This window comes from Narcine bancroftii, chromosome 4, assembly GCF_036971445.1.
Source record: "Narcine bancroftii isolate sNarBan1 chromosome 4, sNarBan1.hap1, whole genome shotgun sequence".
Classification (NCBI taxonomy): Eukaryota; Metazoa; Chordata; class Chondrichthyes; order Torpediniformes; family Narcinidae; genus Narcine; species Narcine bancroftii.
Window position 1 is genome coordinate 1,740,498 of NC_091472.1, and position 27,995 is coordinate 1,768,492.

General features: G+C 48.4%; 1 protein-coding gene across 9 annotated transcripts in view; it reads right to left on the minus strand.

Annotated features, from left to right (window-relative positions):
• LOC138760267 (protein EFR3 homolog B-like) overlaps positions 1 to 27,995 on the minus strand; it is a 242,207-nt gene that overhangs the window by 86,988 nt on the left and 127,224 nt on the right. For all 9 annotated transcript variants that reach the window (XR_011355520.1, XM_069930610.1, XM_069930612.1 and 6 more), the window contains 3 exons: positions 22,573 to 22,700; positions 13,020 to 13,170; positions 6,559 to 6,680 (listed from right to left, as the gene is read on the minus strand). Coding sequence is in view for 8 of the 9 variants with exons in the window: in XM_069930610.1 (XP_069786711.1) it covers positions 6,559 to 6,680; positions 13,020 to 13,170; positions 22,573 to 22,700 (401 nt within the window). In the remaining variant the exon portion in view is untranslated. The remainder of the gene's footprint in view (positions 1 to 6,558; positions 6,681 to 13,019; positions 13,171 to 22,572; positions 22,701 to 27,995) is intronic.

A 27,995-nucleotide genomic window follows, 5' to 3' on the forward strand; every position in this document is an offset into this window, starting at 1 on the left:
TCTCTACTCTTGAATTCAATCCCCCTATTAATGAAGCCCAGCATCCCATAGGCTTTCTTAAATATCCTATCACCCTCGCGGTGACCTTGAGGGATGTATGGATTTGAACCCCAAGGTCCCTCTGTGTAATCAACTGTGATTCACTAGAAGTGTGCTGTATTGACGACTGGTCCCCCCTCCTGGCTCCTGCCCCTGGAGCCCGTATATAACCCTGGTTTCCTGCCAAAACTCTGAACTCCTCTGAAGCCTTTTCGTGAATCCTACCTGTATTGTAAGCTAATAAAAGCGTTAGTTCTCCCTCCAGTCGAGTGTAAGCTTTTATCTACACTACAATTTTATTAGCTTACAAACAAGGATGGAGGTGTTGCTCAAGCCCAGCTAATAGACCCCCAGTCCCCCAATGCGGCTGAGGAGTTTGCTAGACTGCTTTCAGGCTTACCTGAACACGACCAGGGACATCTTCCACACAGACGAGCTCCAGAGGTCAGCACTCATCTCAAGGGTAGGGACGAAGGGGTACACAGTCGTCTGAGACTGCCCAATGTATGAGGCCGCCATTGAGGCTTTGAAGGCCCCAAATGAGGTCCTAGCAAGGCACTGGCTCGCCATACGCCGCCAACGGCCCGGAGAGTCATTTGACAATTACCTGCTGGACCTGTGGACGCTGGCTAAGAAGTGTGGGTATGATGCCGCTTCGGGTCACGTCCGGGAAGATGAACAGATTCGGGACACTCTGGTCCTGGAGGTCTGCTTGAGGTATGTGAGGCAGCGACTGCTCGAGTTGGGAAGGAAGGACCTTGTTAGCCACATCAAGCTGGCCAAATAACTGGAACAGGCTAGGTTTGAGAACGACGATCTCAAGGCCAGAGAACTTGTGTTCTTGGGTGAGCACCTCCAAGGACTGGCAGCTCCCACTATGGCGGCCCCAACTCTAACGGCTTCCGCTTCCCGAGCCTAGAAGTGCTTTTTCTGTGGCAGGGGACAGCATCTCCATACTCGCTGCCCGCCCAAAGATTCGGCAGGTTCCAGCTGTGGGAAGAAGGGACATTGGGCGAGGGTATGCCATGTGAAGGGAGGTCCAAGGAAGTCCACGGCGTGTACCGCCCCTGGATTTGATTCCAGCCCCAAGCTACCTGCCCTGGACTCGCCCGAGATTGCCTGCTGCGCAACCCGCCGCCTACGGAAACAGCATGAAAAGGCTTGGCGGCCATCTTGCAGTGGCCCAATTTTGAATTCAGCGTCATCATTATCGTTAGAGGAGGAAGGAGGGCGGCCATCTTGCTGCACCACAAGGTCAGCACCATCTTACCTGCACAGGTCAACTCAGGACGGAAAGGGCCACTCAAGGGAAGAACACAGCGTCTCCAGTGACCTGGCATCGCTGGTTCTCGACCAGAATAGACCTCACTCAGCAGCTCAATGCTGATGGTGAAGGTAAACGGACATTCAACCAAGTGTCTGATTGACACGGGCTCCACGGAAAGTTTCATAGACTCACGGACTGTGCAAAAATATAACTTAAAAATGTACCCATCTAATTACTGAATTTTTCTAGTGCCCCAGTCCCATTCGGCACATGTTCAGAAACATTGTGTAGTTCATCTGTCATTTGAAGGGAGGAATTTTGTAAATTTTGCATGTACATTTTAGATGAATTGTGTGCTCCAGAGGTACAGCACGTAAGACAGGGAGTTTCTAAAGATGGAGATCCAGCACCTGCTGGAGGAGAGGATCATCGAATCCAGGACTAGCCCGTGGAGAGCGCAAGTGGTGGTAGTAAAGGGGGAAAACAAGTCCAGATTAGTGATTGACTATAGCCAAAAAATTAACAGATACACTCTCCTGGACGCATACCCCCTACCTCCTATTTCGGATATGGTGAAAGATATTGCGCAATATCAGGTCTATTCGACCATCGACCTGAAAGTTGCCTATCACCAGCTGCCAATCCATTCCGAGGACCGCTCGTACACAACATTTGCGGCTAACGGTTGACTCTATCAGTTACAGAGGGTCCCTTTCAGTATTACCAGTCGGGTGTCTATTTTCCAGAGGCAGACAGACAGGATGGTGGATGAGTACGGGTTGAAGGCTACCTTCCCCTACCTCAACAATGTCACCATCTGTGGCCACACCGTGGAAGACCATGATGCCAATCTCCAGAGCTTTCTCCATGCGGCAAGAGCCCTGAATCTCACCTACAACTCTGACAAGTGTGTATTCAGGACTACACGACTGGCTATCCTTGGCTATGTGGTGGAGAATGGCGTCATTGGCCCTGATCCTGATAAGATGCGCCCCCTGTTTGAGCTTCCCCTCCCCGGAATCACAAAGGCTTTGAGGAGATGCCAGGGGTTTTTCTCATATTATGCCCAGTGGGTACCTAAATATGTCGACAAGGTTCATCCCCTCTCAAAGGCCACCTCTTTCTCCCTTTCAGCCGAAGCCCAGACGGCTTTCAATTACTTCTGAAGTAACACTCCAAAAGCCGCCATGCATGCGGTAGACGAGAATGTACCTTTCCAAGTGGAAAGTGACGCTTCGGACGTAGCCCTGGCCGTTAATCTCAATCAGGCAGGCAGGTCGGTTGCCTTTTACTCATGGATGTTTCAAGGCCACGAGGCCCGGAACCCATCTGTAGAAAAGGAGGCTCAGGCCGTTGTAGAAGCATAGGAGACACTACCTGGCTGGTAAGAAATTTACACTCCTCACTGACCAGTGCTCGGTCACATTCATGTTTAATAATGTTCAGAGGGGCAAAATCAAAAATGACAAAATTGCTGGGTGGAGGATCGAACTCTCCTCCTACAATTTTAACATCGCCTACCAGCCAGGGGCCCTTAATGACCTTCCAGATGCCTTGTCCAGGCAATCCTGTGTCTCCGCACACACCAGTCAACTGTGGACCATACACAAGGAGCTCTCCCATCTAGGGGGTCACCCGCATGGCTCATTTTGTCAAGTCCCGCAATTTGCCCTACTCAATAGAAGACATCAGGGAAATGAGCAGGTCATGCCAGGTCTGCGCTGAGTGCAAGCACTTTTTTCGCCCCACGAAAGCGCACCTGATTGAATCATCCAGACCCTTTGAATGACTCAGCATCGATTTTAAGGGACCTCTCCCCTCCACAAGGGGGAACATCTATTTTCTCTCAGTCATCGATAAGTACTCCTGCTTCCCGTTTGCCATTCCGTGCTCAAACGCGTCTGCCTCGTCCGTTATGAAGGCCCTAGACTCTATTTTCACCCTGTTCAGATATCCCGGCTATATTCATAGTGGCCAGGGCTCAGCCTTCATGAGTGATGAGCTACGTCAGTACCTGCTGGTGAAGGGCTCACATCCATAGGACGACCAGTTACAACCCCCGGTGGAACGGGCAGATTGAAAAGGAGAACGCCACGATCTGGAAGGCTATCAAACGTGCCTTGAAGCAAAGAGGCCTTCCAGACTCGCGCTGGCAGGATGTCCTCCCTATCGTGCTCGACTCAATTTGGTCGCTTCTCTGCACTGTGACCAATGCTACTCCTCATGAGCTCATGTTTACATTCGACAGAAGGTCAACATCAGGAACTACACTCCCAACCTGGCTCACCACTCCTGGTCTAGTCCTTCTTAGGAAGCACGTGAGGAGAAGCAAGACCGGCCCCCTGCTGGAAATGGTGAAACTGCTCCACGTGAATTCCACATACACCTATGTGGAGTTCCCAGGTGGCAGGGAGGACACCGTCTCCATCAGGGACCTGGCACCCACTGGAATAGAGGGTCCGTGGCCTCAGGTGCCCCACGAGCTATCGAGCTTTTCCTCCCCACCTCCACTCAAGGCCCCGGGGATCCGGTTAAGGAGGAGAGTGAACCCCCCTCTATCGTTGAGCCAGATTCCCAGCCCACTATCACAGGAGGACCAGGAGACTCAAGGAGCCCATGGCCCCCTGGTGCTAAGGCGCTTCATCAGGATCTCCAGATTCCTGGACCGCCTGAATCTGTAAATAATATTCTAAATATTTCTCTTCTGTGTCTATGACCGGCTTCTGAACCTTGTTCTCTTCATCCACAAACCCTTAATTCTGAACCAAGGGGTGAATGTAGTGAACTGGGATTCACTAGAAGTGTGCTATACTGACGACTGGTCCCACCTCCCAACTCCTCCCCCAGGAGCCCGTATATAACCATGATTTCCCGCCTAAACCCTGAACCCCTCTGAAGCCTGTTCAAGAACCCTACCTGTGTTGTAAACTAATAAAAAGCGTTTGTTCTCCCTCCAGTCAAGTGTGAGCTTTTATCTATGTTACACTCTGTTCATCCACACTCTAAAGTAACTGACCATTAACCCTGGACTCAGCCTTCTGGTTTGTCCTTCCAAAATACATCACCTCACACTGATCCGGATTGAACTCCATCTGCCACTTTTCTGCCCAACTCTCCATCCTGTCTATATCCTCTTGAAACCTTCAACAATGTTCAGCTCCATCCACAACTCCTCCAACCTTCATATCATCTGCAAACTTACTGACCCATCCATCCGCCTCTTCATCCAGGTCATTTATAAAAATGACAAAGAGCAGGGATCCCAGGACAGATCCCTGTGGCCCCTCCACTAGTCACCGACCTCCAGGCAGAAAACTTTCCTTCCACTACTACTCATCGCTTTCTTCCTCCAAGCCAATTTTTTATCCCCACAACCAAGATTCCAAGATCCCGAACCTCATGACTTTCTGGATGAGTCTCTTGTGGGGAACCTTGTCAAATGCCTTGTTAAAATCACAAAGTCATGCTGAGTATCCTTGAATAGACTGGACTTCTCCAAATGCTCATAGATCCTATCCTTAAGAACCCTCTCCATTAGTTTACGTCCCATTGACGTAAAAATCACTGGTATAGAATTCCCAGGATTCCCCCGTTACCTTTATTAAACTCGGGGACAATTTTTGTCATTCTCCAGTCCTCTGGCACCTCCCCGGGCCAAAGAGGATTCACAGATCATTGCTACCACCCCAGCTCTCTCTTCCCTCCCTTCCCACAGCAGCCTGGGGTTTATCACATCCAGACCCAGGGACTTATCAATCTTGATGTTTTTAAGAAGATCCGACACTTCCTCTTCCTTAATCTCCACATTGTCCATCACACAGGCCTGTTCTATTCCAACCTCACCCTGATCAAGGTCCTTTTCTCTTGTGAATACTGATGCAAAGTGTTCATTTAGGGCCTCCCCAACCTCCTCCGCCTCCAAGCACATGTTGCCTCCTTTATCCTTTAGTGGCCCCACCTTCATTCTCATCATCCTTCTGTTCTTCACTTACACATAGAACACCTTGGGATTCTCCTTAATCCTACATGACAAGGCCTTCTCATGCCCCCTTCGAGCTCCTTTCTCCATCTCCTTCCTGACTACCATATACTTCTCATGAGGCCTTCCTGTTTCCTTTATCTAATGTATGTCTCTGTCTTCCCCTTGACAAGCTGCCTCATCTGTTTCATCAACCATGGTTTTCTTCTCTCAATCATCTGAACTCCAGCGAGCGCAGAGGTAAGGGAGTCAATCCCTCATTTCCGACATTGACTTGGAGAAGTTCCCCTGCACCACCTCCAAAGCCAGTATATCTCTACACAATTAAGGAGACCAGAATTGCCCCATACTAGTGCTTTGTAAAGTTGGAGCAAAACCTCTCTGCTCTTTCATTCAATGCCTCCACAGCGAAGGCCACATCCAAAGTTCCTTCTGATGCTACACCTGCAAACTATCTTTTTGTAATTCATGCACAAGCACTCATCAAGCCCACTGCCTGGCAACATTCTACAGTCTGGGAGTTAGACACCACACATTAGGGTTAGGGTTAGGGTTGGGTAGAAATATTTCCTCAATTTTCCAAAACAGCACACAGTATTACAGTTCTGGGCTAAAGGCACCAATCCTCCTGTAAGCTGCTATCTGACCATTCAGATCAATGTCTGGTTCCCAATGGGATGTTCCTCATGTTCCCTTCCATTCAGCACCCCCCCCCCACTCTCCCCAGTTCCCACACTTGCCCCCCACTCTCCCCAGTTCCCACACTCATCCCCTCTCCCCAGTTCCCACACTCATCCCCCCTCTCCCTAGTTCCCACACATCCCTCCTCTCCCCAGTTCCCACACTCATCCCCCCCTCTCCCCAGTTCCCACACTCATCCCCCCTCTCCCCAGTTCCCACACTCATCGCCCCACTCTCCCCAGTTCCCACATTCCACCCCCCCATCGGTCCCTGCACTTCCTTTCAGTGAACATTGTCGGGATCCCATGCTCTCTACACTGAGCAGGACTCCGTTTGAACTTGCTGTGTTTGCTCATGAAGGTATTGTAATATTGTGCAACCCCCCCCACCAATGTTAACAGAATAACTGGAGAAATGTTCAATGTTGTGGAGATGCCGGCATCACCAGAGTGAGAGGGGCTGCGTTCCTTGAATCTCACGGTGCTGCTTTTGGTAATTTTGGATGACTCCCTGTTCTATGTCTCAGCCCATAGAGGCCTCCCTGGACATCTGTACCCCAGCAGCAGGGAACTGGACGTAATACTCAAATTACTTGGTCCTGTCAGTGACGTCGTCATGTCCTGAGTGACACATCTCACTGAAGCGGCTCACGAAGAAATCATAGCTTCGGTGGTACGATGGGGTGTCCTCCTCGATGTTGGCAAACTTGATGAACTGTGGGAGAGAAAGTCCCAACAATCAAATTGACTCTATACAGGTACACCACCACATCGTTACATCATCATTACACCACCCCCCCCCCCCCCCCATCCCCACAGGATACACACCTCCCCCATCCCCACTGGATACACACCTCCCCCATCCCCACTGGATACACCCCTACCCCTGACCCCACTGGATACACCCCTACCCCTGCCCCCACTGGGTCATTATTCTCTTCCACATCCCCACTGGATACACCCCTACCCCTGTCCCCACTGGGTCATTATTCTCTTCCACATCCCCACTGGATACACCCCTACCCCTGTCCCCACTGGGTCATTATTCTCTTCCACATCCCCACTGGATACACCCTTACCCCTGTCCTCACTGGGTCATTATTCTCTTCCACATCCCCACTGGATATACCCCTACCCCTGTCCCCACTGGGTCATTATTCTCTTCCACATCCCCATTGGATACACCCCTACCCCTGTCCCCACTGGGTCATTATTCTCTTCCACATCCCCACTGGATACACCCCTACCCCTGTCCCCACTGGGTCATTATTCTCTTCCACATCCCCACTGGATACACCCCTACCCCTGTCCCCTCTGGGTCATTATTCTCTTCCACACCCCCACTGGATACACCCCTATCCCTGATCCCACTGGGTCATTATTCTCTTCCATATCCCCACTGGATACACCACCCTTAGTTTTGGGTAGAGTACTGGTAAGTGGGATTAGAGGAGGGTACTTGGATCAGTGCAGACTAGAAGGGCCAAATTGGCCTGTTTCCGTGCTGTAATTGTATATGACATTGAGTGTGAGGTTGTTGGACTGTTCAGCCTAGTTTTCAGTCTCCATCCTGTTCGTTGACTCATCCCCGTCCTTTATACAACCCACTACCGTGGTATCGTCAGCATATTTGTAGATGGGGTTACTCTAGTTCCAAGCTACAGTTGTAGGTGTGAAGTGAGTAGAACAGGGGACTAAGAACACAGCCCTGTGGTGCTCCAGTACTGATGGAGATTGTGGAGGAGATATTCTTAACAATCTTCACTGATTATGGTCTGGAGGTGAGGAAATCCAGGATCTAATTAGACAGTCGGGTGTTGAGTCCCAGATCTTGGAGTTTTCTGACCAGTTTTGAGGGGATGATGGTGTTAAATGATGAACTGTAGTTGATAAAGAGCATCCTGATGTCTGCATCAGTGCTGTCCAGGAGTTCCAGGGCTTTGTGTAGGTGAACTGGAATGTATCCATGTCACCGCTCAGACAGAAGCTGATCTGCTCCATCACCAGCCTTTCCAAACACTTTATCACTGTTGATGTAAGTGCTACTGGTCGATAGTCATTAAGGCAGGTTACTGCGCTCTTCTTTGGCCCTGGTATGATTGAGGCCTGTTTGAAACAGGAGAGCACCATGCCCTGCTGGAGTGAGATATTGAAGATATTAGTTTGGTCAGCACAGATCTTTAATACTCCGCCAGGCACTCCATCCGGGCCGGATGCTTTCCTCGGATTCACTCTCCTGAAGGCAACACGCATGTCATCCTCAGATACGGACAGGATGGGATCATCAGGGACGTGGGGGTGCGGAGGGTTAGTTCTTCCCTGTTACTCTCATCAAATCAGGCATGGAAGGCGTTGAGTTCTTCTGGTACAGAATCTTTGCCGTTTGCTTCTTTATCGGATTTAGGTTTGTAATGGATTTTTGCATTTAGGCCCTGCCACAGCTGTCGGGTGTCCCTTGTTGTTTCCATTTTCATCCAGAATCTCCACTTCACCCAAGAGATCATTTTCTGCAGGTCATACCTGCTCCTGTTGTACTGATCTGGCTCTCAGCAGATCCCAGATTTCATTGTTCATCCAGGACTTCTGGTTGGGGAAATCCCTGAATGATTTTGTGTGGATACACAGATAAAATCCGATTAAGTTTTGATAAAGTCTGTGACAGGCTCATTGAGTACTCGTTCAGATTCTCAGCAGAATCCTTGAACACCACCCAATCCAGTAACTCGAGGAAGTTCTGTAACTGTTCCTCAGCCTCATGTGACCACCTTCTAGCTGTCCTGACCTCCAGAGCCTCTCCTTGTGGACTCTGTCAGTATGAAGGCAGAAGGAGCTCAGCCGGGTGATCAGGCTTGTCAAAGTGTGGACTCAGGAAAGAACGGCTGGCCATCCTTATCTTGGTGTAGCAGTGATCAACTGTGCTGGGACCTCTGGTACAGCAGGTGGTAGTTTTTTAATTTTTTAAATTTATTTATTAGAAAACCAGTAATAACCACAATTACATGATTAAAATATTAACCTTTGTGGTTACATAGAAAAAAAACCTAAAAGAAACTACAAGAAATCCTAAAGAAAAAAAACCCTAATCACCCCACCCCCCTAACCTTACCCCTCCCCTTAACCAAATTCTAACCCCTTAAATAGCAAAAGAGACTAAGAAAGAAATAGATCAGGAGAATAACTCAGATCATTTATTCATTATTATGGTGAGGACCAGCTTCAAATTTTTAAATTGAAATAATTCAAATATGGGCTCCAAATCTTTTTAAATACATAATATTTATCCTGTAAATTATAAGTTATCTTCTCCATTGGTATACAGGACCTCATTTCTGAAAGTCATCTTTGTAAATTAAGCTCCATCTGATCTTTCCATGAAACAGCTATACATTTCCTTGCCTCTGCTAGAGCTAATCGCAAGAACGCTATTTGAAATTTATCTAATTTATTAAACAAAGCCATTTCAGTAACTTCCCCAATTAAAAAGATATTTGGATCTAGAGAAAATTTTATTTTCAAGATTTCTTGCAAACAGTCTCTTAATCTACCCAAAAACCCTTAATTTTCTCACAAGACCAAACTAAATGCAAAAAATGTACCTTTTTGCTCATTGCAGTGGAAACACAAATCCAAAGCACTCAGTTTATATCTTTTCAGATGCTCTGGAGTTGAAGATAGTTGGCATATAAAATTATGTTACCAATCTATACCTAACATTGACTAACTTTGTCATAGTTTCTCTATTAATCTTCCTCCAACAATCCATTTCAAACCGAACTTCCAAATCCTTCTCCCATTTAAGTCTTAATTTATGCAATTCAATCTTAGGCATTTTTTGTTGCAACAGTTTATACATTTCTGAAATAAACCCTTTCTGTCCTCCATATCGGATCAATACTTCAAATTTGTTAGGTAAATCCAAATATCTCCCTAAACAATCATGCATCATTGATTTAAGTTGATATTAACAAAAAAGAGTATTATTAGGGATTTGATATTTTTCCTTCCACCTGTCAAATGTTAAAAAATGACAAATCTCAAAGCAGTCATTTATCATTCTAACTCCTTTCTAATTCCAAGGCCTCTCTCGTTCTAATTCCAAGGCCTCTCTCGTTCTAATGTCAAGGCCTCTCGTTCTAATTCCAAGGCCTCTCTCGTTCTAATTCCAAGGCCTCTCTCGTTCTAATTCCAAGGCCTCTCTCGTTCTAATTCCAAGGCCTCTCTCGTTCTAATTCCAAGGCCTCTCTCGTTCTAATTCCAAGGCCTCTCTCGTTCTAATTCCAAGGCCTCTCTCGTTCTAATTCCAAGGCCTCTCTCGTTCTAATGTCAAGGCCTCTCTCGTTCTAATTCCAAGGCCTCTCTCGTTCTAATGTCAAGGCCTCTCTCGTTCTAATTCCAAGGCCTCTCTCGTTCTAATTCCAAGGCCTCTCTCGTTCTAATGTCAAGGCCTCTCTCGTTCTAATTCCAAGGCCTCTCTCGTTCTAATGTCAAGGCCTCTCTCGTTCTAATTCCAAGGCCTCTCTCGTTCTATTTCCAAGACCTCTCTCGTTCTAATTCCAAGGCCTCTCTCGTTCTAATTCCAAGGCCTCTCTCTCTCTCATTATCAAAAAAATGAGAATCATAATCACCATAGAAAACTTTCAACAGCGCAGGGAATCAAAAGGCAAATTTATAACCTTTCTGCCAAAGAACCGCTTTTGCAGGGTTAAATTCTTTATGCCTTTTAATGACACTCTGTCCACATAAAAAAAATACCTTTCTATTTTGAACCATCAAAGGTCAATGCAGCAAATAACTGAGATCTATCTGACCTGTCTATGATAAAGCAGCCTTGCCCTCAGGTCGGCCATTTTATTTTCCAGTGACTGGACTTCCACCAGTAATATGGACGGTAGGGGAGGTCTTAGACCCCTGTGCTTCATTCCGGCCCTCACACCATGTTTCCTACCTCGACCTTGGTGGTGGCCTGTCCCTTTAAGGCCTCTCCCTTCCAGTCATCCCCCATCCCCATTGGAAAGCCCTCTCCCTTCTGCCTCAGTGCAGCTGTGATAATGTCCCAACTCCTGTACAGCCCCTCAGATGAAGGAAAGTGAACGAAAAGCTTTTTTATCCATCCTCTCTACCTGTCTTCCTGCTTCCAGGGAACAATCTATCTGAAACCCCAGGTATCCTTGTTCGACAACACTCTCTAGGCGCCCGTGTGAGTGCTGATCTGTTTAATGTTCCACAAAGCAAAACCTCCCACATATCTCAGTTGAATTCCATCTGCCATCCCATGGCCCACTTTCCCAGTTGATCTAATTCCTGTTGTAACCTGAGAACCCCTCTTCACTGTCTCTCCCACCACCAATCCACCCCAAATTTATAGACCATGCCATTTTCCGACTACACTCAACTAAATGTTGATGACAAACACCAGTGGAACCAGCACTGGTCCCTCCAACTCACCATTGTTCACAGGCTCCTAATCTGAAGACACAACCCTTCACTGCCACCCTCTGACTCATTCCACCAAGCTAATTTTGCATTCACTCTCCATCCCTTGTGACAAAACGTAGAAAACTACAGCACAGTACAGGCCCTTTGGCCCTCAACATTGCATTGACCCATGTATCCCTTAAAAAAATATTAAACCCTCCCTACCCCGTAACCCTCTATTTTTTCTCCATCCATGTCCCTGTCTCAGAGTCTCTTAAAGTCCCCCTAATGCTCCAGCCTCCACCACCATCCCTGGGAAGGCATTCCAGGTACCTACAACCCTCTGAATGAAAAAATGTACCCCTGATGTCTCCCCTGAACGTCCCTCCCTTCACTTCATACACACGTCCTCTGGTGTTTGCTGATCCTGCCCTGGGAAACAGGTGCTGGCCGTCCACCCTATCTCTGCCTCTCAGAACCTTCCCCCAGCTCTGTCTCTCCCTTTCCCTGTCTCCTGTCCCACAGACGTGATCAATTCTCCCTCTCTCCCTGATCATATTCAATGACCCTCTTGTGTGGGTCTGGATTCCTCCCCCAGCCGGCACCGTCTGAATTCTGGGACTTTCTGACATTTCCTGCTTCTGGCTCATTCAGCTTATTTACTGAAGAAGGGCTCAGGCTCGAAATATCTTTGTATCCTATGGACTCTGAAAAGACCGGCCAAGTTCCTCCAGCAGTTTGGTGTGTTTTGACTACAATCAAAGCGTCTGCAGCCTCTCGTGTTTTACTTGATCTATACTTCCAGACCAGCCTACCCGTAGAACCTTGACACAGGCCTTGCCAATGTCCATGTAGACAATGTCTACCAACCCACACTCGTCAATCCTGTTGAGTCACAAATTTCCACACACAATGTTATCTTGACTCTCCCGAATCAGCCTTTGCCTTTCCAAGTGCCGAAAGATCCTGTCTCCCAGAATCCCCTCCCACTGTTCAGGTCAGGCTCACCTGCCTGTGGTTCCCTGGTTTGTCCCTACATTAAAGCACAACATTTGAAATCTTCTGCACCTCACCCTATGAATATCTCTGACAAGATCCCTGCAAGGTCTTTGCTAACTTCCCACAATGTCGTGTGATGCACTTGGTCGGGCCCCAGGGATCTATCTCCTTTATGATGGTCAAGACCACCAGCGCCTCCTGTTTCATAATGCAGGTCATCAATATTCCCTTCCTTGAGTTCCTGAGCTTCTGAGACCTTCCCTGTGGTAAATATGCCTCCATAGATGCTGCTCGGCCCACCGTTTGATTTTTTTGCTCTAGTTTAGAGCATCTGTCTTGCATCTTTGTGCAGAGACTGATGGAAATGATCAACAATCAGCTCACAAGACATAGGAGTGTTATGAGGCCATTCAGCCTATTGAGTTCACCCCACCACATTTCATCATGGCTGATTTATTTTTGTTTTTAATCCCATTCTCCTGCCTTCTCCCCATAACCCTCATCAAGAACTTGTCCATCTCTGTCTTAAATATCCCCAATGGCTTGGCCTCCTCATCCATGAGATTTTCAGAAGTTCTAGCAAATGAAGGCCACAGAGGCCTTTCCCCTCACAGGTCTGAGCATTGGAAAGCAGACTTACTGAGTTTGTTCCCAGGATCTGCAGCGCTGCTTTATCAGATTCCAGAAGCTTGGCCACCATCTTGAGAAAACTCTCCACAAACAAGTTAATGCTCTGGCAGTGACAGGCCATCAGGAGCTGGTCGAGAGCCTCCATTGCAATGCACACATACCTGGTGGGTAATAGAAAATGGTGAGGAAACACAGCAACACAATGGTTGGGCACCGAGGAGTGCGGAAGAACAGAGGGATTTGGGAGCACAGATACAGAATTCCCTGAAAGTGGACAGGGTCATAAACAGAGCTTTTTGCACATTGGCCTTCATAAATTGTGTTCCTGGAGCATTGAAGAATGAGAGGAGATTTGATTGAGGTATTTAAAATTATGAGGGGGACAGACAGAGTAAATGTAGGTGGGTTTTTCCACTGAGGGTGGGTGAGATACAAACCAGAGGACATGGGTTAAGGGTGAAAGGGGAACAGTTTAGAGCAGGGGTCTCAAGCTTGCGGCCCGCGGGCCCTCGGGACGATAGTTTGTGGCCCCGCCTTAATATGAAAGTTTAATGTTAGTGCGGCCTGCGAGTTTGATATGATTGGCACTTTTCAGTGTTGTGTGTGGAGCTGAACGAACCTACCAATCATGGGGGCGGGACATCGGCTGGGCTTATTGCGAATATAAGCATATTTGTGTGCATTTTCTATTTGTCATTATATGAACGCGGCACATGCGCAATTTCCGCGGCTGCTCCCGCTTCACGCGCTTTGGCGTCCAGTCTGAACCCGGAAGTTGTTGCTCAGCGGGACAGAAAAAGAAGCGGAGAAGATGCATCAGCTAAACACTGAAACAGAGCCACCTTTCAAATTTTTGCGGACCTCTTCTCCTTTGATGTGTAAGATGCCCCTCCTGTGCTTCAAATGGAGCTCATTGACCTGCAGTGCAACTCTGAACTCAAAACCAAGTTCAGGGAGGTGAGTGGAAAAGCAGACAAGCTTGGGCAATTTTTGAGAGAATTGCCCCCCAGCTTCCCTGAGCTTTCCCGAATGTTCAAGCGGACCCTGTGTCTCTTTGGGAGCACATACTTGTGCGAAAAGCTCTTCTCTCCCATGAACTTCAATAAGTCCAAGGACAGGTCCAGACTTACTGACGAGCATCTTCAAGCCCTACTGAGGGTCTCAACTGCCTCCTCCCTTAAGCCAAATGTGGCTCGGCTATGCGAGAGGAAGTGCTGCCAGATCTCTAGCAGTAAGAAGTCGGCAGAAGAAGACATGTTCATAACAGTTTATGTTCAATGTTCCATTCATGCTCAGAAAGTTAAAGGTTAAAGAACTGTTAATACAGACATTTGAATCTCAATAATAATAATTACATTTCTCCAGTCAGCTAGATGTGGTTTCTTCAGTCTTCTCTATCTGCTGTATTATTATTTTCATTTTATTTATTTATTACTGATTGATTTTATTTTTTTTCTTATGAATTGTTAATTTATTTATTTTTTATTTTATTTTGTGTTAAAAATTAAAAATAAAGACATTTGATAACATTGGAATGTTTTTGTAAGAGCTTTTCTTGTGGAAAACCTGATACAGCCCAGCCTCACCCAGACTCTACCTCCAGCGGCCCCCAGGTAAATTGAGTTTGAGACCCCTGGTTTAGAGGGAACATGAGAGAGAACTTCTTCACACAGTGAGTGGTGGGGGTGTGGAATGAGCAGCCAGCTGAAGTGGTGAATGTAGGCTCAATTTTAACATTAAAGAGGAATTTGGACAGGACCATGGATGGGAGGGTTATGGACTATGTGCAGGTCAGTGGGATTAGGCAAAAAAAGTGGTTTGGCACAGGCTAGAAGGGCCAAATGGGCCTATTTCTGTGCTGTAGTGTTCTATGGTTTATGGTTCTAACCTGGTTGTGTCCTACCCCAGTCCCCTAGGGCTTTGAGTATTCAGAGACTACATGAAAGCACTGCCTTCCTAGGCTGGTACTTCCAGTGAAGTGGACACTTGTTTGTTTTCCAAGGTCTGTAGCACCCTTATTTTAGTCTGCACAGCAGTGAAAGCTCTCCTCTCCTGTTCAAGAACTAAAGGTTTGCAAAGACTAGAAGTTTGTACTGTGTAGAGCATTCTGACTGGTTGCGTCAGTCTGGAACAGAGGTACAATAAACAGGACAGGAAAAGGTCATAGGTGAACTCGGTCAGTGCCATCACGGACACCACTCTTCACTCCATCCAGGACATCTACATGAAGCGGTGTGTTAAGAAAGCAGTCTCTATCCTCAAGGACCCCACCACCCAGGCCGTGCCCTCTTCTCACTGCCACCATCAGGAAGGAGGTACAGGAACCTGAAGACGAGCACCCAACGGCACAGAAACAGCTTCTTATAGCAATACTTGCACCTGTGACGCTGCCACAAAACAACAAATTTTGTGACATGTTCATGACGATAAATTCTGATTCTGAAGTAAGGCACATTGTGAAGCTTTAATGGCAGTAATATCGCCATAAAAGACAGAGCAGTTTGAGGTAAACGCCGGAGTCTGCAGATGCTGTGGTTGAAATATAAACACAAAATGTGGAGAAACTCAGCAGGTCACACGGTGAACTTTATATAGCAAAGGTAAGGATAGATGTGGCCAACATTTCAGGCTTGAGGCCTTCATCAAGGTACGAAAATGTCGGCAGGCATCTGAATAAAAGGGTAAGGGGGAGGGGCAGGGGGAGGAGCCTGGTCCCACAGGCAGGAGGTAAAAGGTGAGAAGAGAGGGAGGGCACAGCAGCCAACAGGGGGAGAAGGATGTCTCTGTGAATGGAGAGGGAAGGGGGGAAGGTCTGAGGGAAAAAAAATGGGGAAGGGAGGAGGGGCGGGTAGGGAGAGCGGGTTTGCAGAAACTGGAGAGTCGACATTAATTCAATCTGGTTGGAGAGGGCACAGATGAAAAATCCAGTGTTATTTCCCAAAATTTGTGGGTGGTCTTGGTGGGATAGTACATGAGATCATGGACAGACACGTCAGTGTGGGAGTGTGACCCAGAACTGAAATGGTTGGTTACTGGGAGGTGTCTGTCACTAGTGCGGACAGAGCGAAGGTGCTCAGCGAAGAGATCTCCCAGTCTGCACCCAGTCTCTCCGATGTAGAGAAGGGCACAACAGGAGCACCGGATGCAGTAAATCAATCCTGCGGATTGTATTTACTGCTCCGTGTGTGAGTGGCAGGCCGGCCCACTGATGACTCGATCCTCTGTAAGCCCTCCCCCTGTGACCAGGCTATAAAGGTCGACCTCCCTGTCCCCTTCCATTCATTCGAGCACATGAAGTTAGGCCAGCTGAAATCTAATGTGCATTAAAGCCTAACATTCCTCACTCATTCTTTAGAGTCATTGATAGAGCGTATCACGGATATACAGGTGAAGTGTTGCACCACTGAGAGGCCTGTTTTGGGCCCCGGACCGTGGTGAGGGAGGAGGTGTGGCCACTAGTGTGGCACCTCCTGTGGTACATGGGAAGGTGCGGGGTGAGGTGCGATTGGTAGGGAGGGATGAGTGCTTGAAGGAGTCATGGAGGGAGCAGTCCCTATGGAAGGCGGAGAGGGGAAGATGTGTCTGGTGGGGGGGGGGGGGGGAGTCCTGTAGTAAGTTCCAGAAATTCTGGAGGATAATAATGTGTTGGATGCGGAGGCTGTGGGGTGGTCGGGAGGACGAGGGGGATTCTGTGTTGGTTGCAACAGGGGGCAGATGAGCAGGAAATAGATGTGGGTGAGGGCTAAATAGATGGTGGTGGAGTGGAAGTCTTGTCTGTGGACATTTCAGATGATCTGGACTGGCAGACCTCCTCTAGGGAACAGATGTGGTGGAGATGGAGAATTTGTGAGAAGGGTGCGATAAACGACTGTACACTTTTTTGCTGAGTTAGTAGCTGTTATAGTTTGTCTGGATTCCCCCCTTGCTGACTGTATCTTTAAAGGCAACTGAGCCACAGCCCCCTCCTCAACAGACGACCAGCATGGACGTGCCTCCAGTCTGATGTCAATAAAAACCTGTCAGTTTCTATATAACCTCTAATCTTTTGAAGTAATTGATGGTGCATCAAAGGGAACAGAATCCAAGGCGTGAGGACATATAGTCCAGGTTGTTGTGGGAGTTGGAGGGTTTGTAGTATATGTCGGTGGAAAGCTGGTCTACCGAGATGGAGACAGAGAGATCCAGCAAGAGGAGAGTGTTATTGGGGATAGACCAGGTGAGTTTGAGGTCAGGATGGAAGATAGCCGCAAAGTGGATGAAGTTGACAAGCTCATCGCAGGTGGATGAGGCAGCCCCGATGTAGTCGTCGATATTCTGGAGGAAGGGTTAGGGGCTCTTGCCAGTGTAGGTTTGCATCATGGATCGCTCCACAAATAGGCAGGTGTAGCTGGGACCCATGTGGGTCCCCATGGTGACTCGTTTAATCTGCAGGAAGTGGGATGAGTTAAAGGAGAAGTTATTTAGAGTGAGGACAAGTTCTGCCAGGCGGAGGAGGCTGGTGGGAGAGGGTGACTGGTCAGGTCTCTGGTCCGGGAAGAAGCGAAGTGCTTTTAGACCTTCTGTGTGGGGGGGGGTGGAGGTATAAAGGGATTGGACATCCATCGTGAAGATGAGGGGGTCTGGTCGGGGAATCTGAAGGCATTGAGGAGATGGAGGGATGTGAGGTGTTGCGGATGTAGGAGGGGAGGGATTGGACTGGGGAGAAAAGATAGTTAAGGTAAAACAAGAGTCAAGCAGTTTAATTCTCAAAATGTAAATTTTTAAATTTAGATGTACTGCACGTTAAAAGGCCATTTTGGCCCACGAGTCCGTGCCACCCAATTACACCCAATTATCCTACTCTCCGGTATGTTTCGAACAGTGGGAGGAAACCAGAGCCCATGGGGAAAACCCACGCAGACACGAGGAGGACGTTCAAACTCCTCACAGACAATGCAGGATTCGAACCATGGCGCTGAAAGAGCATTGCGTTAACCACTACACCAACCATGCCACCCTTGTGGGTGTTTGGGCAGGCCAGCATTGATCACCTCTCCGTCACTGGCCTTGAGAAGGGAAGAGTGGGACACTTCCTTGAACCACTGCTGTCCCTCTGGTGAAGGGATGAGGGTGATGTTCAGGAAATGGTAGTACCTTCGCCAAGACAGTGCCAGGTTTGATGGGGAAATTGAAGGCGAAGACCTGCCAGGATAAAAGATGGCATTGCTGCCAGAGCTGCTGTAATGGTCGTACTGCCACTGGCTCGGACCCACGGGGATCGGGGTCACAGCGCTCCCGCGGGGTCCAACCACCCTATCTGACAGCCATCGGCTCTGGACAGGCTTTAAGCAGCCTGTGAATGGAGCCGACAGTGGCTTTATTTAAAAATACTGCAACCGCGGGGTCTGGACGCAAGATGGCAGTGCCTGCAATCGGCAGCGGCCATGAGGGGTTGCAGTCTCCAGGGAGTGGAGGACTGGTGCAGTGCACCAAAAAACAAGTGACCACACCTCCGTCTGAGAAGGACATGCAGAGGAGATGACCCATGGGACGGTGACCCCTCAGTGAGGGGTCTGCAGCTGAAGGACCAATGAATGCGGTGGGTGGCTGGTGACTCGAGGCGAAGAGCCCATGGAGACTGCAGTCATTCAGACCGAGCTGTGGGCGGCTGGAGACTTCAGTCATTCAGACCAAGCTGTGGGTGGCTGTAGACTGTGGTCATTCACACCGAGCTGTGGGTGGCTGGAGACTGGGGTCATTCACACTGACCTGCCGGCTGCTGGAGAATGCGGTCATTCACACCGAGCTGTGGGCTGCTGGAGACTGGGGTCATTCACACCGATTTGCGGGCTGCTGGAGACTGCATTCATTCACACCGAGTTGCGGGCTGCTGGAGACTGCGTTCATTCACACTGAGCTGCGGGCAGCTGGACACAGTGGTCATTCACACCGAGCTATGGGCAGCTGGACACAGTGGTCATTCACACCGAGCTATGGGCAGCTGGAGACTGGAGTCATTCATACCGAGCTGCGGGCTGCTGGAGACTGGGGTCATTCGCACCAAGCTGTGGGCTGCTGGAGACTGCTGTTATTCACTCCGAGCCGTGGGTGGCTGGAGACTGTGGTCATTCACACCGAGCTGTGGGCGGCTGGACACTGTGGTCATTCACAGCGAGTTGTGGGCTGCTGGAGACTGGGGTCATTCACACTGACCTGCCGGCTGCTGGAGACTGGGGTCATTCACACTGACCTGCCGGCTGCTGGAGAATGCGGTCATTCACACCGAGCTGCGGGCAGCTGGAGACTGCGGTCATTCACACCGATTTGCGGGCTGTTGGAGACTGCATTCATTCACACCGAGCTGTGGGCTGCTGGAGACTGGGGTCATTCACACCGAGCTGCGGGCAGCTGGATACTGTGGTCATTCACACCGATTTGCGGGCTGCTGGAGACTGCGGTCATTCTCTCCGAGCTGCCGGCTGCTGGAGACTGCGGTCATTCACACTGAGCTGCGGGCATCTGGAGACTGCGGTCATTCCCACTGAGTTGAGGGCTGCTGGAGACTGCTGTTATTCACTCCGAGCCGTGGGTGGCTGGAGACTGTGGTTTGAGACTAGCTGAGGCGCACCAGTTATCAGAACTAGGATGTGAGAGGGTACCGAGGGTGCTGAAGGGGTCTCTGATCATGTCGGAGGTTCAGATCTGGAGCTCAAGTTGCTGATGGGTTAGACTCTGTGAGGCTACGGGGGCTGGCGGCAAATCCACAGACAATCAGTGACCTCTCTTTAGCTTGTCTTTCTCTCACTGTAAGAGGCGATTCAGGCCATTTCTGCCGATGGCGAATCTATCGTCCTTACAGCAGGTGAAAGCGAATTCTGGGTAATATTGGACTGTCTTTATTACATGACAGTGAAGGAATCTTGAATCTAGGAAAGAAGGTGCCGACTTTTCTTATGCCTGTAACTTATGAAGGAAAAGTACATGTGGATTGTGACTCGTGGAAGAGCCTGGAACAGGCTCACAACATCTGTGTAGGCCATGATACATGCACATGATCTATCTATCCCTCAAACCAATGCCTGCTCATGACAGCCTCAGTGTAATGATATTAGTTTCTCCTAGCTCCTGTCACAGCATGTACCGAGCATCTACAAGGGCCTCATTTAAACTCTCCCATCTTTACCTTAAACCTATCCCCTCACGCCTGTGACTTTTCCACCCTGGGGACAGGTTTGTCCAATCTCTCCTTGTAGCTCATCCCCTCTACACCAGGCAACATCCTGATAAACCTCTTTGGTCCCCTTTCCAAAGTCTTCACATCCTTCCTGCAACGGGACTCCCAGAATTGTATACAGTATCCCATGTGCTGCCATACCAAGTTTTTATACAGCTACAATGTGACTTCCCAACTTTAATACTCAATGCTGCAGACTATCTACCAGAATTGCCAGTCCCAGGGTGCTGTGAGCTTGGACCCCCAGATCCCTCTGTACATCTGTGCCCCTCAGGGTCCTGCTGTTCACTCCTGAGCCTATTGTCAGGGTCAATGGTAGAGAAGGAACACTTGGCCTTCTGCTTCACTGCATGTTTCCTCTCCCCGCTCAGATGACCCTCTTCCATGTCAGTCTCTGGGTTCTGACTGGCATCAGGCTGACGGGGGGGGGATGTGGAAAGTGGGGGGCAAGGAGTGCCGGGGGTGAGACAAGGGCGTTGAGGGAAGCATCAGGCAAGTTTGAAAGTGAGATGTTAAGCAGGAAGAGCTGCAGAGCAGAATAGCGGGGGTACTGATTCTCACGGTCAGAGGGCTGTGGAGCCGTAGCCACAAAACACAGGAATGAGAAGCATTGGGCCGAGGCCCAGCAACAACCTTTCACTGGCACTGCAGTCTGAGGAGTGCAGATCCTCATCTTGTGCCTCAAAAGGGCTGTGCCTCTTCCTCCTACTCCTGGAAGACACAGGAGCAGAAATAGGCCATTCAACCCTTCATCTCTGCCCCACCATTTAATCACGAGCTGATCCATTTCCCCTCTCAGCCTCACTGCCCGCCCTTCTCCCCGTAACCTTTGATGCCCGGGATAATCAACAGAACCTGTCAATCTCTGCCTTAAATAGACCCGATGACCCGGCCTCCACCTGTGGCAACAAATTCCACAGGTTCACCTGACTCTGGCTAAGAACTTCCTCCACATCTCTGTTCAGGCAGAAGCTACGCACTCCCGAAATCTCTCATCTCCAGGTACAAGCTGTCCTTCTGACAGCTATCAGGCTCTTGACCTCCCAGGTATCATTTGAACCATGACAGGGCAGCACAGTAGGCGTAGCGGTTAGTGTCACGCTGTTACAGCTCCAGCAACTAGGACAGGGGTTCCAATCCCGCGCTGTCTGTGAGGAGTTTGTATGTTCTCCCTGTTTCTGTGTGGGTTTTCCCCGGGGGCTCCGGTTTCCTCCCACTGTTTGAAACGAACCGGGGGGTGTAGGTTAATTGGGTGTAACTGGACAGCGTGGGCTCATGGGCTGAAAGGGCCTTTTACTGGACTGGATGTTTAAATTTTTAACAAAATTAACTTCATCAAGTCCACTAAGGATCTGTCTGACCCACTAATGCAACGCATATATTGCACTAGGGGCCAACTGTGAATGTTATCATTTATTTTCTTTTCCTTTTTCTTATATGTTCTTTATTCTTTGCAGCATCATGTTCTACTTAATTTGTGTTCATGTGGGTAGCAGTTCCCAGATACATTGTATTTATGTATTTAACAATAAACTCACATTCGTTCCTGCTTCTGTTCAGGCCGAGTTCCCGTCAGCGAGAGTAATGTGAAATAAACAAAGCTCAGAGAGCCCAGAGCCAACAGAAGATGAAGCTGCAGGAGATCCTGATCCCCTGCACCCACTGCCATGCCTTTCCTGCAGAGAGAGAGGACCTGGCACTGTCAGAACAGCCTATAGGCTAAGAGCAAGGTCCCTACTGCAGGCTCCGAGCTGCAGGGGAAGGAAGGAGGTGTTCAGAGCTGAATGACCACCTTCTGCATTCCAAAGTTGCTCTGAATTTCTAAATCAATCCCTTCAGCACATATGAGAAGAGAGAGAACAGAGAACAGAGAGAACAGAGAGAACTGAGAACATATGAGAACAGAGGAAATTCACAGTCACAGACTCTTTCAGAAACTGGGTACATTTCTTTGAATCAGGAACAGGGCAAAATGTTGGGAGCTCCCGTAAACAGGGCATTTGTAGAATGTTTCTCAACACCGTGGAGCTTTCGGCTGTGTTCCTAATCCCCGAAGTTGGCCTGAGATAGGGTGGTGACATTCTCCCAAATTCTGCATGTGTTACCACACTACCATAAGCAAAGTGGTTGGTCTGTACTGTGGGAGACCATGCCCCAGATGGCAATGCCACCCAGATGCATACAGAATAACACACGGGACCGTCTCTTTCTGACGCAGTCTGTGAGCATATTCAAGACAGTGAAAGACGAGGTTAGTGCAGGAAATTGGTGCTGAGTTAGCAAACATAACAGGTTTAAGAGGCTGAATAGCCTTCTCCAATTCTTATTTCCCATGTTCAAACATCCTTACCCATAGCGGTGCCTGGCCACATCTCTGCTCAACCTCTCTGCAAGATATGCACCAATTCGGTCCAACTTCTCTGGAGCAGACAGGGCATAGAAAGTCAGCTTCTCCATGTTGGCCTTGACTAGCCCATCCTGTAGACAGTAGATCACAAGACCATCAGACATAGGAGCAGAAAAAGGCCATTTAGTCTATCGAGTCTACACCGCCATTTAATCATGAGCTGATCTCTTTTCCCACACAGTCCCAGTGCCTGGCCTCCTCCCCACCACCTTTGAAATGACTGCCCACATTACATTTGCATGGGTCACTGGAGGTAGGCAGTGGGGATGGGACAACAGCTGAGCCTGAGGCACTTTGCATCCCTTGTCAAGTTCCCTCACCCCTCCTGGTGCTCAGGATGACAGGATTTCAGGGTCTGAGTTCCAGGGAAAGGTTGTGCAGACTGGGGATTTTTTCTCTGGAGCGTAGAAGATTGAGGGGGGACTTGATAGAGGTGTTTAAGATTTTAAAAGGGACAGACAGAGTAAATGTGGATAGGCTTTTTCAATTAAGAAAGGGGGAGATTCAAACTAGAGGACATGGTTTAAGATTGAAGGGGGAAAATTATAAGGGGAACATGAGGGGAAATTTCTTTACGCAAAGGGTGGTGGGGATGTGGAATGAGCTTCCGGCAGACGTGGTCGAGGCGGGATCATTGGTTACATTTAAGGAAAGACTGGATCGTTACATGGATAGGAGGGGACTAGAGGGGTATGGACCGGGTGCTGGTCAGTGGGACTAGGAGGGTGGGGATTTGCTACGGCATGGACTAGTAGGGCTGAACTGGCCTGTTCTGTGCTGTAAGAGGTTATATGGTTATATGGTTATATGCTGGAGAATGGACTGCTCATTAGAGGATACAGCAGTTGTAATGGTTCATTGCACAAAAGGTCGGACTCGGGGTCGGAGGAGGCAGTGAGTCAGCACCTGGTGTCGGGTGAGAGGAGGAGGAGCCAGGAGTTAATTGGGGTTCATTGGTAAGGGCTAATAAAAGGGGTAAAAAGGGAGTGAGCGGCCAGCGAGGAGCGGCCCAGTGAAGGAGTGGGGACTTGGGACTGGCTCGAGGGATCCAGTGAAGGAGTGGGGACTTGGGACTTTGGCTCGAGGGACTTTGGCGAGCAGGGGCTGAAAAGGAGCTCCTTGTGTGGAAAGGTATCTTTGTAACAACATATTATAGTAAGAAAGGAGGAAATGGAGTCAGTTGAGGTAGTAAAGTGCTCCAGTTGTGGGAAGTCGGAGACACCACAGCTGTTCCTCACGACTACACCTGCAAAAGGTGCCTCCAATTGCATATCAACAGTGACCGTGTTAGGGAGCTTGAGCTGCAGTTGGATGAACGGAGGATCATAAGGGAAGCAGGGGCAGTGATAGAGAGGAGTTACAGGGAGACAGTCACCCCTAGAAGGCAGGAGTCAGGGAATTGGGTGACTGTGAGGAAAGGAGGGAGAGCGCTAGTGCAGAGTACCCCTGTGGCAGTGCCCCTCAGCAACATGTATTCGGCATTGGATACTGTTGGGGGGAACAGCCTATCTGGGACGAGTCGTGGGGGTCAGGTCTCTGGCATAGGGGCTGCCCCTGAGGTTCAGAAGGGAAGGAGGAATAAGAACAGGATACTTGTAGTTGGGGACTCGTTAGTCAGAGGGACAGATAGAAGGTTTGTGGGACGAGATCGGGGATCCAGGTTGGTCTGTTGCCTCCCTGGTGCCAGGGTCAGGGATATCTCTGTTCAAGTACATAGCTTTCTGCAAGGGGAAGGAGAACAGCCAGAAGTCGTGGTCCATGTGGGGACCAATGACTTAGCTAGAAGTGGGGATGAGGTCCTGAAACAGGATTATGTAGAATTAGGTAGGAAGTTAAAAAACAGGACCTCCAAGGTAGTAATCTCTGGATTGCTGCCCGTGCCACGTGCTAGTGAGGGTAGAAATAGGAGGATGTGGAGGATGAATGCATGGCTAAAGAGATGGTGCAGGGGGCAAGGGATAAGATTTCTGGATCATTGGGATCTCTTCTGGGGAAGGTCGGACCTGTACAAAAGAGACGGACTCCACTTGAACTGGAGGGGGACCAATGTGCTGGCAAGCAGATTTGCTAGAGCTGTGGGGGAAGGTTTAAACTAGTTTGGCAGGGGGGTGGGGAATACAGTGTGAGAGCAGTGTCCAGGGAGTATGGCCACCTAGCTAGGAATAAAAAAGATAAGAAAGGTAGGATGGAGATTAGGGTAGAAGGTGAAAAAGAGAATGTATGTGAGGGTCATTCTCTGAGATGCATATATTTTAATGCAAGAAGCATTGTGAACAAGGTAGATGAGCTTAGAGCATGGATAGATACTTGGGGTCGTGATATTGTGGCAATTAGTGAGACCTGGCTACAGGAGGGGCAGGACTGGCAACTTAATGTTCTGGGATACATTTGTTTTAGATGTGATAGATCAGGGTGTAAAAAAGGGGGAGGAGTTGCTCTGCTTGTTAAGGAGGACATTACTGCCGTGAGGTGGCAGGATGGTATGGAGGGATCGACCAGTGAGGCTGTTTGGGTGGAATTGAGGGGTGGAGAAGGCAAGAGGGTGCTAATAGGGGTGTATTACAGACCACCAAATGGGCCAAGGGAATTAGAGGAACAAATTTGTAGGGAGATAACGTATATGTGTGAGAATCATAAGGTAGTGATCATGGGAGATTTTAACTTCCCACACATTGATTGGGATACCCATACGGTTAGAGGGCTGGATGGGCTGGAGTTCGTTAAATGTGTTCAGGATTGTTTTCTAAATCAGTTAGTAGAAGAACCGACTTGGGACGGTGTAATACTGGATCTCCTGTTAGGGAACGAGCTAGGTCAGGTATCGGACATTAATGTTGGTGAACAAATTGGGTCTAGTGATTATAACTCTCTTAGTTTTCGGGTAGTTTTAGGGAAGAGCAAGGAGGGGCCTAAAGTTGAGGTTCTGGATTGGAGAGAAGAGCAAGTTTTGAAGGAATAAGAAGGGATCTGGGGAGTATTGAGTGGGACAGGATATTTTCAGGAAAGGATGTAAATGACAAATGGAGGATATTCAAAAAAGAAATTTTGAGGGTACAGAGCAGATATGTCCCAGTGAGGATCAAAGGAAAGGCTGGAAGTCATAGGGAGGCTTGGTTTTCGAGGAATATTGGAAATTTGGTTAGGAGAAAAAGGGAGGTGTACAAGAGGTATAAAGAGCAGGGAGCTGAGAAGTTGAAGGAGGACTACAAGGAGTGTAGAAGGAATCTTAAGAAAGAAATTAGAAAGGCCAAAAAAAGGCACGAAGAGGCTTTGGCAGACAGAGTAAAAATAAATCCAAAGGGTTTCTATAGGTACATTAAAAGTAAAAGATTAATGAGGGATAAAATTGGACCCCTTGTAGATAGCGAGGGTCGGCTGAGTGAGAAGTCACTGGCAGTGAGAGAGTAGCCCACGTGGGGCTATGCCGCAATGAATAGGAAGGACGCTACGGTGAGCACTGAAGCCTTGGCCGTGGGCCCGGGTGGAGCCGCCGCAGGTGCAGATCTTGGTGGTAGTAGCAAATTTTTTTTGTGAGACCACACCTGGAGTATTGTGTGCAGTTTTTGTCATCTTATCTAAGGAAGGATGTTCTTGCAATGGAGGGAGTGCAGAGGCGATTCACCAGGCTGAGACCTGGAATGGCAGGAATGACTTAGGAGGAAAATTTGCGCAAATTGGGATTGTACTCGCTGGAGTTTAGAAGATTGAGAGGGGATCTCATAGAGACATATAAATTTATGGCAGGACTGGACAGAATGGATGCAGATGGGATGTTTCCAAGGATGGGAAAATCCAGAACCCGGGGCCATGGTTTGAGGATAATAGGCAAACCATTTAGGACCGAGATGAGGAGGAATTTCTATACCCAGAGGGTGGTAAATCTGTGGAATTCATTGCCACAGAGGGCAGTAGAGGCAGGTTCATTAAATATATTTAAGAGGGAATTAGATCTATTTCTTCAGTATAAGGGTATTAAAGGTTACGGAGAAGGCGGGGACGGGGTACTGAACTTTAAGATCAGCCATGATCTCGTTGAATGGCAGAGCAGGCTCGAAGGGTTGAATGACCTACTCCTGCTCCTATCTTCTATGTTTCTATAAATGTGGGAAATTTTGAATGGTTTCTTTGCCTCGGTATTCACTAGGGAAAAAAATATTGAACCAGTTGAAGTAAAGAAAAATAGTGGGGAGGCCAAGAAGCATATAAGGATAACCGAGGAGGTAGTGATGGCTGTGTTGAAAAAGATAAAGGTGAATAAATCTCCGGGACCGGACAAAATATTCCCAAGGACACTCAGGGAGGCCTGTGGACAGGTAGTGGGGCCATTAACAGAGATATTTAGGATGTCACTGGCCACGGGGGTAGTGCCAAAGGATTGGAGGGTTGCGCATGTGGTTCCGCTGTTTAAGAAAGGGTCCAAATGTAAACCTGGGAATTATAGGCCCATGAATCTGACGTCTGTCGTGGACAAGTTGATGGAAAGTGTTCTGAGGGATGGAATTTATAAATTTTTGGAGGTACAGGGATTGATAGGGAGTAATCAGCATGGTTTTGTCAGGGGTAGATCATGCTTGACAAATCTGATTGAGTTTTTCGAGGGGGTTACAAAAAAGGTTGATGAAGGGAAAGCTGTGGATGTTGTCTAGTTAGACTTTAGTAAAGCTTTTGACAAAGTTCCCCACAGGAGGTTAGGAAAAAAGGTGGAGGCATTAGGTATAAATAAGGAGGTAGTGAAATGGATTCAGCAGTGGTTGGATGGAAGGTGTCAGCGAGTAGTGGTAGAAAATTGTTTGTCCAATTGGAGGTCGGTGACTAGTGGAGTTCCTCAGGGATCGGTCCTGTGTCCACTATTGTTTGTTATATATATTAACGATCTGGAAGTAGGGGTGGAGAGTTGGGTAAGCAAGTTTGCGGATGATACAAAGATTGGTGGTGTTGTGGACAGTGAGGAAGATTACCGTAGATTAAAAGGTGATTTAGGAAGGCTGGAGGTGTGGGCTGAGAAATGGCTGATGGAATTTAATACAGATAAGTGTGAGGTGTTACATTTTGGAAAGGCAAATCTAAATAGGTCATATGCATTAAATGGTAGACAATTGAGGAGTGCAGAGCAACAAAGGGATTTAGGAGTTGTGGTAAATAGTACCCTCAAGGCTGATACTCAGGTAGATGGTGTGGTGAAGAAGGCATTTGGAATGTTGGCCTTCATCAATCGGAGTATTGAATTCAAGAGTAGGGAGGTTATGATGAAATTGTACAAGGCATTGGTGAGGCCAAATTTGGAGTACTGTGTACAGTTTTGGTCACCCAATTATAGGAAAGATATAAACAAAATAGAGAGTGCAGAGAAGGTTCACGAGAATGTT